Source organism: Pelodiscus sinensis, chromosome 11 (assembly GCF_049634645.1).
Source record: "Pelodiscus sinensis isolate JC-2024 chromosome 11, ASM4963464v1, whole genome shotgun sequence".
NCBI classification, from domain to species: Eukaryota; Metazoa; Chordata; order Testudines; family Trionychidae; genus Pelodiscus; species Pelodiscus sinensis.
In genome coordinates, this window is record NC_134721.1 from 42,538,271 (window position 1) to 42,552,928 (window position 14,658).

General features: G+C 48.8%; 1 protein-coding gene across 8 annotated transcripts in view; it reads left to right on the plus strand.

The window, feature by feature from the left end:
- Nucleotides 1–14,658, plus strand: part of HEMK1 (HemK methyltransferase 1, mitochondrial release factors N(5)-glutamine) — a 131,651-nt gene that overhangs the window by 37,807 nt on the left and 79,186 nt on the right. For 3 of the 8 annotated variants that reach the window (XM_075939445.1, XM_075939446.1, XM_006127627.4), the window contains exon 11: nucleotides 1,849–9,966. The exons of 2 other annotated variants lie outside the window; for them this stretch is intronic. In XM_075939445.1, the coding sequence (XP_075795560.1) occupies nucleotides 1,849–1,936 (88 nt within the window). In that variant the 3' untranslated portion in view covers nucleotides 1,937–9,966. Of the gene's footprint in view, nucleotides 1–1,848; nucleotides 9,974–14,658 lie in introns of those variants that run through there. 3 more of the 8 variants (XR_003090219.2, XM_025187005.2, XM_025187007.2) reach the window with 3 other exon arrangements.

Consider the following 14,658-nt stretch of genomic DNA (forward strand, 5'->3'; position numbering starts at 1 on the left):
TGCATTATCACAAGAAGACACCTTGCCTCAAACACCTGCATCCGCGGATAAAACTAAACCTTTTCAAGGTCTTTTTAAAAGAGTGGTGGATGAGCTCAGCATCATGCTGAAGGAAGTCTCCAAAACTCAGCATAAGCTCACTGATATTCTTCAGTCACTAGTGCTGCTTATGCATGCAGCCATCCTGCAACTAGCCAAAGCACACCTACCGGCAAGAAGATGGACTTGAAAATACGCCATTCCTGCAAAGGGTACTGAGTTCCTTTTCAAACACCCAGCAGCCAATTCTCTAGTAGTCGAGGCAGCCAACCAGAACATATAAGCAGCAACAGTTTCAGTCTGTCCCATCCGGACAAGGACAAAAACCGCATGGACTCCTTTGGCCGCAAAGTTATATTCTTCATCCGCGCTACAATTCAGAGTGGCAAACTATGCGGTGCTCCTGGCGAAATACGATCACAAAAACTATATGAAATTAAATTCCTTTGTTGAACACATTCCAGATGAAGAGAGACCAACAGTACCAGGCTCTGAATTCTGAAGGCCAGCTGATCTCTTCAAGCTGCATTCGACATAGTGGACACATCAGCTAGGTCCAGAGCCCTTGTTATGTGCTATATTTCATGGTTCTCTTCCTCTCCCTTCCCAGAAGAGAGCCAAACCGCAGTTGAAGCCCTGCCATTTGAAGGAGATAAAATCTTTGCAGCAAGCACCACCGAGGTGCTGCACTCGAAGGATTCCCATGCCACACTCAGGTCATTGGTCACCCAGACACTTCATACAAAAAAGAGGCAATAAAGGTATCAGCTGTCTCAGCGCCCACGATATTACACACATCGGCAACAGTTGTTGGTACGATACATGTGCTCAGCGCTGGAGGCCTAGAGCCCAGCAACGTCCCGCCCCCAGCATCAGCAAATTGGCCCATCGAAATGAGTGGTCAACTGCATACGATTATGCTACCAGTAGAAACAAGTCCTTATGAGTCATCAGGGCACACTGCACATGTGCTGTTTCCACTTCCTCTGCCTTCCGAGGCTATGCACCCATATCTGACATTTACATGGCAGCCACATGGGCATCATCCCTCACACTTGTTAAACGTTACACACTTTTATAAGGCCCAGCAGTGGACACTAGAATGGCCAGAGCGATCGTGTCCGCAGCCTTTTTGCCTCCTTGAAGTCCCAAGCATTCTGTACTGCTTCACAGTCACCTGAGTGGAGCACCCACAGGGGACATCTCTCAGAGGAGACGAGGAGGTTGCTTATCTGAGCAGTAACTGGTGTTCTTCGAGATGAGTGTCCCTATGGGTGCTCCACAATCCACCCTCACCCCCTCTGCTTTGGAACTGTATCTTACTCCATTGTCGAGAAGGAACTGAGGAGCCCCGAGCTTAGGCACTACTCAACCAATGAGCGCTTGTGGGGCAGACACTGTGCATGCGCATCTCTGGGTGGCGGGGGGAGCACTGCTGTAAAATCTCTGATCAAAGGCTCTGGGACGCATCTTGGCAGGGGTGGAGCACCCACAGGAACACTCACCTTGAAGAATGTCAGTTACTGCAGAGGTGAGTAACCCCCCTTCTCTCTTCCTCCGACTGGTCCCTCTAACTTTGTGCAGTGAAATCCAGCCCTGGGTACAGCGTCACCAGGTTAGCGCATTCCCTCCCTAAACACCTGCACCCTTCAAATTCCTCAAACTGCCAAGTGTTCCCAATGCTCCTTAATATTGACATGATCTAATGGGATTATCCTCCATGGTTAATAAATTGTGGCTTTATGTGGTGGGTGTGGATTCCTACTCTCTGGCAAAACGTAATGCCCTGTTCATTCTTGTCTCCAACAGGCCAAGGTTCCTACACATCCAGAAACATAAAGCAGGTGACAGCAGCAACAAGAAGGACTTTGCTTGTCCCAGCGTGCATCTCCCTTGAGTTTCTTGCTGAGTCATCTGCTGGAACTCTGCATGGTAACAGGAACCTGGCCTTCCACTGCATTTCTCAGCCCCTGAGCTCTGCCGATGGTCACTGGGGCATCCATTGCTGGTAGAGGATTTCACCTGGAGACCACCAGAAAGGGGGTTGGGGCCTGAGTTTGCAGAGATGTTGGTTTCCACAAATGGTCGAGCAGAGATTATTGGCTCATCAGTGTGAGCAAGAAACAGATATGGGAACCTACCATGGAGGGAATCACAATTGCCAGCATCTCATTTTGTTGGAGCTGCAAATGCATATGATAAAAATACAACTTCTCCAAGCAGCGGATGGCACTTTTAGCTCGTAATGAACAGCCTAGGCCTTGCCTTGGAAAAGGAACTCAAGGCTGGTTGGTAGGTTTGTTTCTTTTCCTTTTTTTAAAATTTAATCTCCACTTTCAAAGCCTACGAATTCTTTTGGCTGCTGGGATCAGAGAGTCCAGAACTAATGCTCCAGAGTCATTTCCATCCCAGCAGCCCCTGGGGCTCCCAAGTGATCATCCCATGACAAAGCAGCGAGTGCAGCCCTCCAACAACAAGCCAGCATGCACGGTCTTGCCTTGCTGAGTGACCGTTTCGTAACACACTGGCACATGTGCAGCCATTATTCCAAATGAGCAGCGCTCTGCAGCTCAGACAACGGGATCCATAAGGGAACACTTTGTGAGTAGGGTGTGGGATGAGCTTAAACCTGAATTTAGTGGCAATTGACTCCTTTCTTTGGCAACTCTTGTGTTAGACAGGAAGGGGAACGTCTTGTATCTGAAGACTTGAGAACTGTGTTTAGAAAAAGTAGCTCTTTCCGGCATCCTTGGTTTGTTCCCAGCATCCTGGTACCATTGGTCCCCAGTTCTATAGGCCTGGAAGAAAAGCTTCTGATATCCAGTTGGCGCTGGCTGTGTACACAACACCTCACACATTGTGAATGCTACGGGTAAAACCAGCGCGGCATGTTCCATCGCTAAAATGAGCCTCAGTTCAAACCAGCACACACACAGATTGCTGGGTAAAGAGTAAAATAGCACTTTTACATCAAACCCCGTGGTCCACATGCCCCATCAGATACCACCTAGCTCCAGTGTTACGGGGAGATGTGATTTGCCTGAGATCACCCAGCAGGTCAATGGCTTAGCCTGGAAGAGCAGCCAGGTCTCCTGGCTCCACAAACAGTACAGCTGGAATAGCGAAGGCCTATTTCCTTGTTCGGTTTTATCAGGGGAAATGACTCAGGCAGTAGAGAGACCTGGAAGAGCATGGGGAGAATTTACTGGAGAGCCAGAGCAGTCTCTATAAACGATAGAAAGACTTAAAGACAAGTTGCTTTCTGGTTTCATAGTCGGAAGCTCCTTTCCTGGCCGGAAAAGGAATAGCCAAGCCAAGGAGCCTGAGCTGATCTCAGAGGAAAGCTGAGAGAGGCAATCAGAATGGACTGTACACCTGTGGGATAGAAATACTCATCTGGTGACCTCTGCAGTCTCAAGAGGATGCGCTGCTGAAGGATCCTGCGAGGCTGGGCTGTGAGTGCCTGGCCAAACACTCGGAGGCTGCCTCTGTGCTGCCCCCAACATGCCTCAGCAAATACGCATGGGAAAGTGCCACCAAATTCCAAGGTCTTGACTAAACAGCAGTGCACACTAACCCTCCTTCACACTGCACTGGTTCCACAGTCCCGCCCCTTCACCCTTGCCTGCTTCTTCAATCTCATTTCCCCTCTGGAGCCTGGTGCAGATTTGCAAGTGCACCTGAGCCCTGACCGATGTGCAACACCCAGAGCCCACTCCACCATCACTCACAGCCTAATCTTTACTTTGCTCCCACTGTTGCCCATTGCACAGCCATGTCCCAGGCTCCCCCCATCTAGTGATGCTGCCCCTGGTTTTTGGCTTGGGCAATGATGGTTGGCATTGGTTCAACCCCATTCTAGCTGAGAAGATTCCTAGCAGTTTTGCAGGCCAGCAAGGGAGAGACCAAACTGCTCAGACAGGGCTTTGTAAAAAAAACAAAAGCAAAACACAACAAAAACCAACTTGTGCCACCTCCACTGAGAGCTGGAACTGTCTTTTGAGGCAGAGTTTAAACTAGACTCTGCAACGGGTGTGGCCAGGAAATGGTACTGATCTGTGGAGCATAGAGAGCCTGCAGTTCACTCCAGCGGGATTTTTGAAAGCATGATGTAATGGCTGGGTAATTTAGTGATTAGAAGAGTCTTAAATGCCTTCAGTCCAGAACAAACTTCCCCTGTTCGGGTACATGGCAAGGAGCAGCATCCTTTTCCTCTGAATCACTGATTATTGGCCTTAGCAGAGAGCAGGATACTGTACTAAGTAGGGTCATGGTCCAGTCCTACAGGGCAGCTGCTGTCTCCCAACATTCGCCTCTCTTAGAAATCTGATTACGTCACAGCCTTCGTGCTGCCCTGCAGTTCCCTGGTACAGAAGATCATGTGACACTACTAACCTTTTCCCTCTCCCAGGAGGCTCAGTTCACTTGCCAGCCCTTCCCAGCTCCAGTAACCTGTTTGCCTGGCATGTTCCACAGCACCTGATCTCTGCCTTTGGGCAAACTCTTTTTGGTGCATAAGCTTTTCAGAACATACTAGTTGTGGCAGCTCTGACGGAGCTACTGACATTCCCCCATTTCTGCTTTCCCAGAGGGCTGGGCAGCTCTCCACCCCATCCCACGCAAACATGTCAACTGTAGGGTTTGACATTAGCTCTCAGAGGAGTTTGAAGTTGCTTAATGAAGCTACAAGTAGGCAAACATTTCTGCCTACCCTTTTACCTAATCAAATAACTTTGTGGGGCTCGTTCTGTGTTACGTGGCACAAGCAGTAATTCCTTGGAGTGTTATCAAGGAAGCGGCTTATTTTTCTGACCCAAAATTTGCAGAGGCTTGTTTGTTTGTTTGTTTGTTTTGTGGAGGTTGGTGGTTGTGCTTTTTAGGGGCTGTTGATGTCTCTGCTGGGATCATTTCCTCGAAAAGAGGTTACAAACCATGTTGTCCTGTAGGTGTCACTATAGTCTCAAGCACAGCTGTATTGTTTTTGACCCATGCAGGAAGTTACCATGAAGAGCCAGAACGGTTCTGGTTGCTGAGGGGTTTCCAACCCTCCCGGATTGTCCTGGAGTCTCCAGGAATTAAAGATTAATATTTAATTAAAGTTTGTCATGTGATGCAATCTCCAGGAGTACATCCACCCAACACTGGCAAGCGTTGCTATAGGATTGTTATTTGTTTCAGAGTCTCCCTGTTTTCTGAAAAGCCAGTATTACAAAATACAGGCGCTGTCTTTGTTTACTGAATTGTAATCCAGATACTATCATGATGAGGGCAATTTGAGCACCTGACAGTCCTGTGAGTGAGGAAAAGTGCTGTCATCTGTGTCTTACACATGAGCAACTGAGGCACATATGTGCCTCACTCTGGCATCTGCATGGCCAGATCTCTCGTCAGACCTGACTGGAGATCTGCAGCAGGCTTGTGTAAAGCAAGCCCGTGCTCTGCAGACGTATCGAAGGACAGAGGTTCTCAAACTTTTTGGCCCGTGACCCACCCTACTCAACGCAGACCTTTCTATGGATCACCAGCCAAACACCCAAGATGACAAAATGGGTGCAGGAGCGGGCTGAGGGTAGAAAGTGCAGGCGGGGGAGAGGGAGGGTTCAGTGGGAAGATGAGTGTGATGAGGTGCAGGGTCTGAGCATGAAGAGGGTGGGGGCTGCTTACCTGGCTTTGTGCCTCATGCTGCTCCCATTGGCTGTGATTCCAGCCAATGGGAGCTGTGGGGAAAGCCTCCAGGAGAGCAGCTTCCAGCTGTGGGGAGGCGGAGTAGCAGTGCAGGAAGCCGCTTCCTTCCCTGGCAAGCTAGATCCAGCTGGTAAGTTCTCCACCCCACTTCTTGCCAGCACTGGTGGGAGATAGGAGTGAGCCCCAAGCCTGCGTCTACCTGCAACTGAGGACACACTTTTGAGAACTACTGCTGTAGGAGATGCCTACTTCCTATGGTGATGATGGGCCTATCAAAGGTGCCTTTGGTAATACAGCTGGAGTTGATTACAAGGGTTGAGTAAGGCTAAGATTTTGTCATGGAATCCGGTTTTCAGGGATTTCCATAACATTTTCTACTTCAGCCCTGGGTGCTGGAGCTATCAGGCCTCACAGGTCTGAGCCGCTGGGGGCGTCAGGGTGGACTCTGGCACTCTCAGCAACTATAGGCAGCAAGGTGCACCTAGAAGCCCCAGCAGCAGTGGATTCTGGACTCCCCTCCCTCCCTCCCTCCCTATTTTGTCACAGTTTTAGTAAAAGTCAGGGACAAGTCACGGACTTGGGTGAACTTTTGTTTACTGCCCATGACGTGACTGTGACTTTTACTAAAAATAGCTGTCACAAAATCTTTATCTTAGGGATAAAATATTTGAAGAAAGAGTAAGAACCAACCCAAATCTCTCTGCTTTCTTTTTGAAGTTTGAAAAGTTGTGTTTAATTTTGTTTAAAAGGCCTTTTCTGTGCCCAGCTGCGCTCCAGGCTGGGTCCAGAGGCAGGAAAACTGAAATACAGTGAGATAAACTGTCCTTGCATGGCCAAACCAGGGAGTGTTTGAAATCTCAAAGTCTTCTCTGGCTGGGCTGCCAGCCCAGTATGTTTCAGAGGGTTTGGACACTCTTTGGATGGGCATCTGGACTGTCAGATACTTCTCCGATCTGAGGTGGGCCAGAGGTACAGTCCTGATGATTGCCTGTTCTGTTCATTCCCTCTGGAGCTCCTGGCATTGGCCTCTGTCGGCAAACAAGACACGGGGCTAGATGGGCCTCTGGTGTGATGCAGTGCGGCCGTTCTTACGTTCCAGTTCCTTAGCGTTGAAACTGCCTGCAACTCCCCCACTGGGAGGAATTTCTGGAGGTCTTAGGGCTGGTGTTAAGAACACAGCCAGGACATGCTGTGCACTAGCTGTCCCCAGCTGGCAGGCTTTCCTTCTGAGACATGCCAGGTGGCTAGGGTTACCTCCAAGGCACTACCATGTGCCGTGGCTAGGGACTCACGGAGCAATAACCAGCTGCTTCATGCCTCACTCCTGGATCGCTAACTATACCAAGCACATTTTGGCTACAGCAGAGAATCTGCTTCTTGAACTTCTTTCAGGTTTGCCCTTTGCCAGAAATGTGTCTTTCATCTGCACCTGCTAATGATGAGAGAGTGCTTTACAGGTTGCTTCTTTTCCTCCACTGGCTGCAGCTGGGCCCTGAGTACCCCACAATTCCAAGGCCAGAAGGGGCACTTGTGATCATTTAGTCCAGGGGTGTCCAAACTTTTTTCAAAGAGGGCCAGATTTGATGAAGTGAACATGCGTGAGGGCCGACCATTTTGCCTGACATTCTTTGAACCATTAAAATTAAATGCAAATTAACTATTTTATGCAACGTTTATTGCAAACAGCATACTTTTCATTTCGTCACATGGATGACAAATCTAAACAGGTATTAAATCACTCTGCCTTTCATATCTGAAGGCCAGATGAAAAAAAAATCCAGGAAGCTGAAATATATGTCAGGAACATTGTAAAGTACATTACATATTATTGGTAATAAAGATTGTCTGTCAACTTTTAAGTTCAAAAAATATGAACAGGAACATAACACCAAGTATATATGTTGTGTCCAAATATATTTATAACTGATTTAGACCAACTGACATTAACTGAGATTTTACAATGTATTCATCTCAATACATTTGGATTCGTTGGGGGCCATAAAAGATAGATATTGCCAAATTACCTGTGGGGCCGTATTAAACCGCAACACGGGCCGCAATTGGCCCGCGGGCCGGACTTTGGACATGCCTGATCTAGTCTGACCACCTGCATAGCACAGGCCAGAGAACATCTCCAAAATATACCCTCAAGCTGATCCCTTAGAAAAATGTCCTGTCTGTTTCAAACATTGTCAGTGATGGAGGTTTCACCACTCTTGATAGGTTGTTCCAATGGCTTATTGCTCCCATAGTTAAAAACATACACTTTATTTCCAATCTGAATTTGACTAGCTGTTAGCTCATGCTAGACATTTCTTTGCTAGGCTGAAGAGCCCAGTGTCAAATACTCATTCTCCTTGTAGGAACTTAGACTACAATCCGGTCATTGCCTAACCTTCTCTTTGTCAAGCCAAATAGATCGAGCATCTTGAGTCTATCACTGTAAAGCAGGTTAAGCATGTTTCTAATTCTTTAGCCATTCTCATGGTACTCCTGTGAATGCTCTCCCATTTATCAGCAGCCTTTATGATTTGTCAGCACCAGAACCAGACACAGTATTCCGGCAGCAGCACACACAAAACCTCTCCACACTTCCTTGAGTTTCCCCATTTGTGTGGCACACTGGGAGTTCATGTTCAGGTGATCATTTACCATAACTCCCAGATCTTTTTCAGAGGTCCAGATAGGGTCCCCCGGCAAGTAAGTATGGCCCACAGTCTTTGTTACTAGATGTATACCAAGCAATCCAGGTGGCTCAGCATCAGTGAATTGTCCTAGTCATTATTTACCACTTCCCCAATTTTTGTGTCGACTGCAAACTTTATTATTGGTGACTGTTATGTTAAATTGCACAGGGTCAAGAACCAATCCCAGTGGAATTGCGCTTGAAATATAGCCACTTGATGGTCAATTCCCTATTTGCATTCATATTTTGAGATCAGTCACTTTTAACCCATTTAATGTGTAGCACATTAATTTTATATCAGTCTAGTTTTTTAATCAAAACATTGTATGGTACCAAGTCAAACACCTCACAGAAGTCCAAGTCTGTTGAGTGAATACTCTTACCTTTATCAGCCAAGCTTGTTATATCATCAGATAGAGATAGCAAGTTTGATAAGATGTATTTTCCATAAACCCATGCTGATTTGCATTAATTACTTTCTCCTTCTTTTAGTTCTTAGTTCTATTAATTGAGTCCTCCGTCAGCTGCTCCATTATCCTGCCTGCAATCCATGTCAGGCTGACCAGCCTATAATTACCTGAGTCATCTTGCTTGCCCTTTTCAAAAATAGGTACAACTTCGGATTTCTTCCCTTCTTCTGGAACTTTTCCAGTGCTCCAAGACTTATTAAAAATCTGCATTAACAGTCCAGTGAGCTCTTCAGCCAGCTCTTCTAGAACTCTTGGCTGCAAGTTATTTGGACCCGCAGAGTTAAAAACATTGATATCAGCCACCCTGTCTATTTAAACATGTCTATCTTTGGCAGCCTCTGTGTATCATTGACCAGCTGTGATCAGCAGAGCTGCATTCAGAAAGGCACAGAGTCGCATAATCCAGTTGCTGAATTTTTAATTCGTTAATTTTTTTCCATGCCATCCTATTAGCTTTTGACTTTCTACATTATTGTCCATATTGCCGTAGGCTTACAAAAATACTGTGTGCCAGAAAAAATGGGAACCAAAACACATGCTGTGCCAATCAGGTGAGGGTCAGATCAGAGGAGGTCTGGTTAAAGAGTGCTAAACATCCGTGTTTGTAATGTGACAGGGCCCCTAGCTCATTGAAATGCCTAGTTTGCAGTTTCATTCAGGTGTCTGCTTTCTTTAAAAGTCCAGCCTTTTTCTAAGCAGGTTGTTGTGCTGTGTTTCAGTGCTCAGACAGGGACTATGCTGGAGAACAGATTGTGGCTTTAAGTCATTAACCACTGGCAGCAGCTCCCCGATGTGAGGGTTTTGAGCCTTAGTGGGCCGTGCCACACCCAGGAAGAGGGTGCAGCTTGCATTCCCCATCCCCTCCAGATGGCACAGAAGCAAGACCTGGCCATTGGCCTTTTCTTTGTTTCCTTTGTGAAGTTTAAATCGCCCGCCTGCCTGCCCTAGGGTTGACGGAGATCAAGGGGAGAGGGATGATGGTTATTGCACTCGTCTGGCACTCAGTGAACCTAGATTCAGTTTCTTGCTACTCCAGAGGCTCCGGGTGTGACCTTGGGCAAGTCACTTAGGGTATGTCTACACTACCCTCCTAGTTCGAACTAGGAGGGTAATGTAGGCATACCGCACTTGCAAATGAAGCCCGGGATTTGAATTTCCCGGGCTTCATTTGCATAAGCGGGGAGCTGCCATTTTTAAAACCCCGCTGGTTCGAACCCCGTGCAGCGCGGCTACACGGGGCTCGAACTAGGTAGTTCGAACTAGGCTTCCTATTCCGAACTACCGGTGCACCTCGGAACGATGTAGGAAGCCTAGTTCAAACTACCTAGTTTGAGCCCCGTGTAGCCGCGCTGCACGGGGTTCGAACCAGCGGGGTTTTTAAAATGGTGGCTCCCCGCTTATGCAAATGAAGCCCGGGAAATTCAAATCCCGGGCTTCATTTGCAAGTGCGGTATGACTACATTACCCTGCTAGTTCGAACTAGCGGGGTAGTGTAGACATACCCTTAGACTTTCTGTGCCTCAGTTGCCCCAGTTGTACTGTGGGTATAATGGCTCTGCCCTGCCATACAGGGATGTTGTTAGGGAAAATACATGAAAAATTGGAAAGCGATAGGCTACTATGATACCTAAGGGCATGTAAGAAACTTTTATAGACAGAGCAAAAGGGCCATGCCTCTACCTGTTAACTACTTTCCCTTACTGCATGTCTATACAAGGCAGGGCATAATCTAACCCTCATGAAATAAAAACATTTCCTGTGCTTCCCCAAGTGCACCCTGCTGGAGAGGTGGGGTTATGAATGGACCATGGTGATTGCTGTGTGGCTTCCCAGAAATGTTTTGTATGCCAATGTAAAACCAAAGGATGTGGGAGCCAGTTGTCTTGTTACCACCTGCGTTTCTCAAACAATTATCTTTCTGTAAGCGCATGAGAGTACAACATGCAGACATAAGCCAGCCTGCTGCTGAGTGCTGAGAAAGCTGAGCCTACATCCTGTTCGCAAAACAGTGGTGTTTTTACAGTACATAACTGGTTTTTGTAATATCTCAGTATAAATAACCGTGGAGAGGAGTGCTGGTATGCAGTGTGGTCTCTCTAGCAGCCATGTGTGGTTATAACCAGACAAGTAACAATGTTGACTGGTACCTTCTGACCCCATCTCCCTGCTTACCTACACAAGCCCTGCCTTACTTTGGTTACCCCTGCCCATGCAGCCATGTAATAGGACAGTGAGCTACAGTCTCTTCTGCTCCACACACCATAACCAACAAAGGCATCAGCTGACTTTCAGTTCCATGGTCTCCCTCACTGGTGAGGCTGATAAATAGCCAGAATCAGGTTTGGCGCTGCCCCACAGTCAATTAGAACATCTGCCACTTGACTTACATGCAGGACATGATGTCTGGCATAAGCAAATAAATGTACAGCAATATGCAGGCATTCGTATGCACCTTACAGTGGGTAAATACGGCCCTGAAGGTTTGATGCCTTATGATGTGGATCAGGGGAGACTGGTAAAGAAGGACATGGGGAGGGGGGCACTAGTCATATGACTCTCCCACCCCCATGATTCCCCGCATTAACCAGGGGATGGCTGGGACAGTGCTACAGCCCTGCCCCTGCCCTGCCTCTTCCCACTCCTGCCCCACCCTGCCTTTTCCCTCAAGCCCCCTCCTCTGAGAGATGTGGCCCATGGGACTAGTTGGAGAGAGAGGGGGCTGGCAGCAGCAGCACAGGTCAGGTCCCCCTGCACTCACCAGCAGCAGCAGCAGGAAATGGCGTGATGTAACCCTAGTTCACTCTGTTCCCCAGGCTCTGGCGCATCATTCTGCTTCCTGCCGGTGAGTGCAGGGGTGCTCCAACCCCTCCCACCAGTGACACAGCTCAGGGAGTGAAGCCACGTTGCCCCTCTTCTCCTCTGCCAATGTGTGTGGGGTTGGGCCTGACCCTTGCTGCCAGCATCAGGCCCCTCCCACTAATCCCCCGAGGGCTCTGGCGCCTTACCCCTCCCAACCGCTGGCCCCTGGCCTCCCCCTCGCCACATTGTCAGTGATGTGGGTTAGTGCCTGAAGGTTCCAGTTGAGGGCAAGGTTCCATTGCACTAGGCACATGTAACGAGAGGTGATCCCTGACCTAAAGACAAATGAGAGAAGCCAAAAGCGCAATGGGACTGCAAAGGGAAGTGACTTGCCCAAAGTCTCCCAAGAGCATGGCCAGTCCAATGGCCTGCCTACTGGATCAGCCTTCGGGCTCTTTGTTAGACCAGTGCATCTGGGTACTCCTTGCCATTTGTCACCTGGGACGTACTACTCTGGGATGATGATAGTGCTGTGGGAGCAGGAGAACCCCTGTCTTACTCCCCCTTTTTTTAGGGAAACTGGGAGCATCGGTGACGTGTTGAATAGCTAGCCTCACCACATCCCTTGCTCTCAGAATTAACCCTAAGAATGCCATTTACTGCATGGATTGCTGTGAGAGCCACTGCCAAATGCCAGACAGGCAGAAAAGGGAGCACGTTTTGTCACGTGTTGAAGGGGAAAGGAACAGGTGGTTAGAGCTAGGGACATGGTCAGTAAAAGGAGAGGCCAAACCGCTGTAGGAAACAGTGGCTGGTCCAGCATGTTAGGGGGTTGGAAGGAAACGCTGGCTGAAATGGTACATTAGGGGTTTGGAAAGAAATGTTGGCTGATACAATGAGTTAGGGGCTTGATATTTAGGGTTGGCCTGGAGTCTGCAGGAATTAATGATTAATCATTAATTAAAGATTGTCAGGTGATGAAAATCCCAGAAATACTGCCAACCAAAATGGGCAACTCTAAATGTATTCCTTCTCTGCTTCCCAGCAATGATGGGGGAAGGGCTCTGGGTCCCACAGACTGCTGATCGGAGCTAAGCACCCCTCCCTCCTTTTAACACCAGCTGGCAAAGGGTGTGCAAAGGAGGAAACCAGTCCTCTCGGCCTGTTAGACCGGCAGCTTGGCCCAGGTTTTATACAGGGAGAGAGCCCTGGGGCGGCACAGGGCAGCATTGTGGCGGGGTGGTATCTACCATTTCCATGGGATCAGCAAAGACACAGAGCACTGTTTGACGCAGGTGTTTCAGTTTCTGTAAATATTGCATTGTCAGCATGGCTCCTGTCAGGCAGCATGGGGCTCTGTGGGTAACCTTTTCTCCCCAGGGACCCCCTTGTCCTCAGTGATGTGGTTTCTTGAGCAGTCTCCTTCTGGCAGACTGCTATGATTGCTAAGCCTCATGCAAATGCACCTCTCCTTAGATTACTTTGTTACACCTCCTTTGCCAGCTTCTGCACCACTTGTGTCTTGGCTCAAAGCTCTGTTGCTTGGCTCAAAGCTCTGTTGTGAGCTCTCTGGAGCACAGACTGTCTCTGTGCATTGGTTTGCTTGCATCCTGCCTAATACACTAGGGCCCCGTGTTGGGGATCATCAGACTCCAGGCTCGGCTGTCGTAGAAGTAGTAAATAGTGATACCCCAGCAGAAGCCTGGCATCTCCACTGTCCATTCTCAGTGCCTGTTAAGGTTTGTCTGAGGGCCGTCCACAAGGCTGCTGGCGCTGTTGCCTCCCCTGGTGTCTAGAGAGGCTTGCAGACATTGCAACATTCCCAGCTGTCATTTGAGCTGCGATTAATTAGTGATGTTTGCATGGTGCCGTAGATGTTCCAGGACCAAATCCAGAACAAGTGTATTTGGCTGCAACTTCTACTTCATATCTGCATTTGGCCCCCAGCAGTCTGAAGTAACTACCATGCTATTGTTTTTGAACACGTCTGAGGACTTGCTCTAGCCAACCTCACTGACATCCTCCTTTCCACACTCCCTCTGCTTATCTAGAGTGGCTTCTTTTCTCTCTCTGGCTGGAAAGCCTGTTTCTTGCTGTGAGCTGGGGATAAGAGATGGGACATGGGCAGGTGCTTTAAAAGGGCACTCATCCTTAGCGGGAAAACAGCCTCTAATCCCTCATTCAAGACTGGAACTCAAGGGCTTCTGATCCCACAGTGTGAGCTCCTGCTCTCGTCAGGCCTTGCACTAGTGAATTCTGGCTTTTGCCTGGGTATTTACCACCCCTCCCATGGCTGCTCGTAGCCTAAACCTAATATCCCAGACAGGAGCAGGACAGGTGGAAATCATCAGGGAGAGAGGGGCTGCTACTGCTGCAGCTGAGGGATTCCTGCCCACCCCTGAACGGGATGGCTCTGCTCTGCAGAGGCGTGTGCAGGGCATTTAACATTTTCGTTTCAGGCACATGACACACGTGAAATGTGCAACCTCCCACACCAAGGGCGTGACCGTTCCTGGGTAAAGCGTGACCATTCCTGGGTAAAGGGAGCTCAGAGTTGCTGCTGCTTTGGTGGTGGCTGGGAGCAAGGAGAAGGCAGCTGGTTCGCATGCAGGGAAGAAAGGCAGAGGACAATTACAGTAGGGCGGTTTCCTCTTACAGGCGAGGGGGCCCAAAGGCCATCCCGTCCCATCGTGTGCCATGGCCCTTTAAGAGGCCGGGCAGTCTGACTTCATATATGAAGGCTTCATGAGGTGGCCCTGGGGGGCCGTCATGCTGCCTCCCGCTTGCCCTTCCTTAGTGGAACATGTGGCTCAGGCTTCTGGCGACGATGTAAAGGGCCCCTGGCTCCAAGTACCACTGCAGTGGCTGGGTGTCCCAGGCTCTTTTCAGTCTCCGGGTCCCAGGGCAACTGCCCCTTTAGCTATTGACTCAAGCAGGCCTGAGGGGCAGTTAGTGGCTTCCCAAGAGGAGGAATGTTGG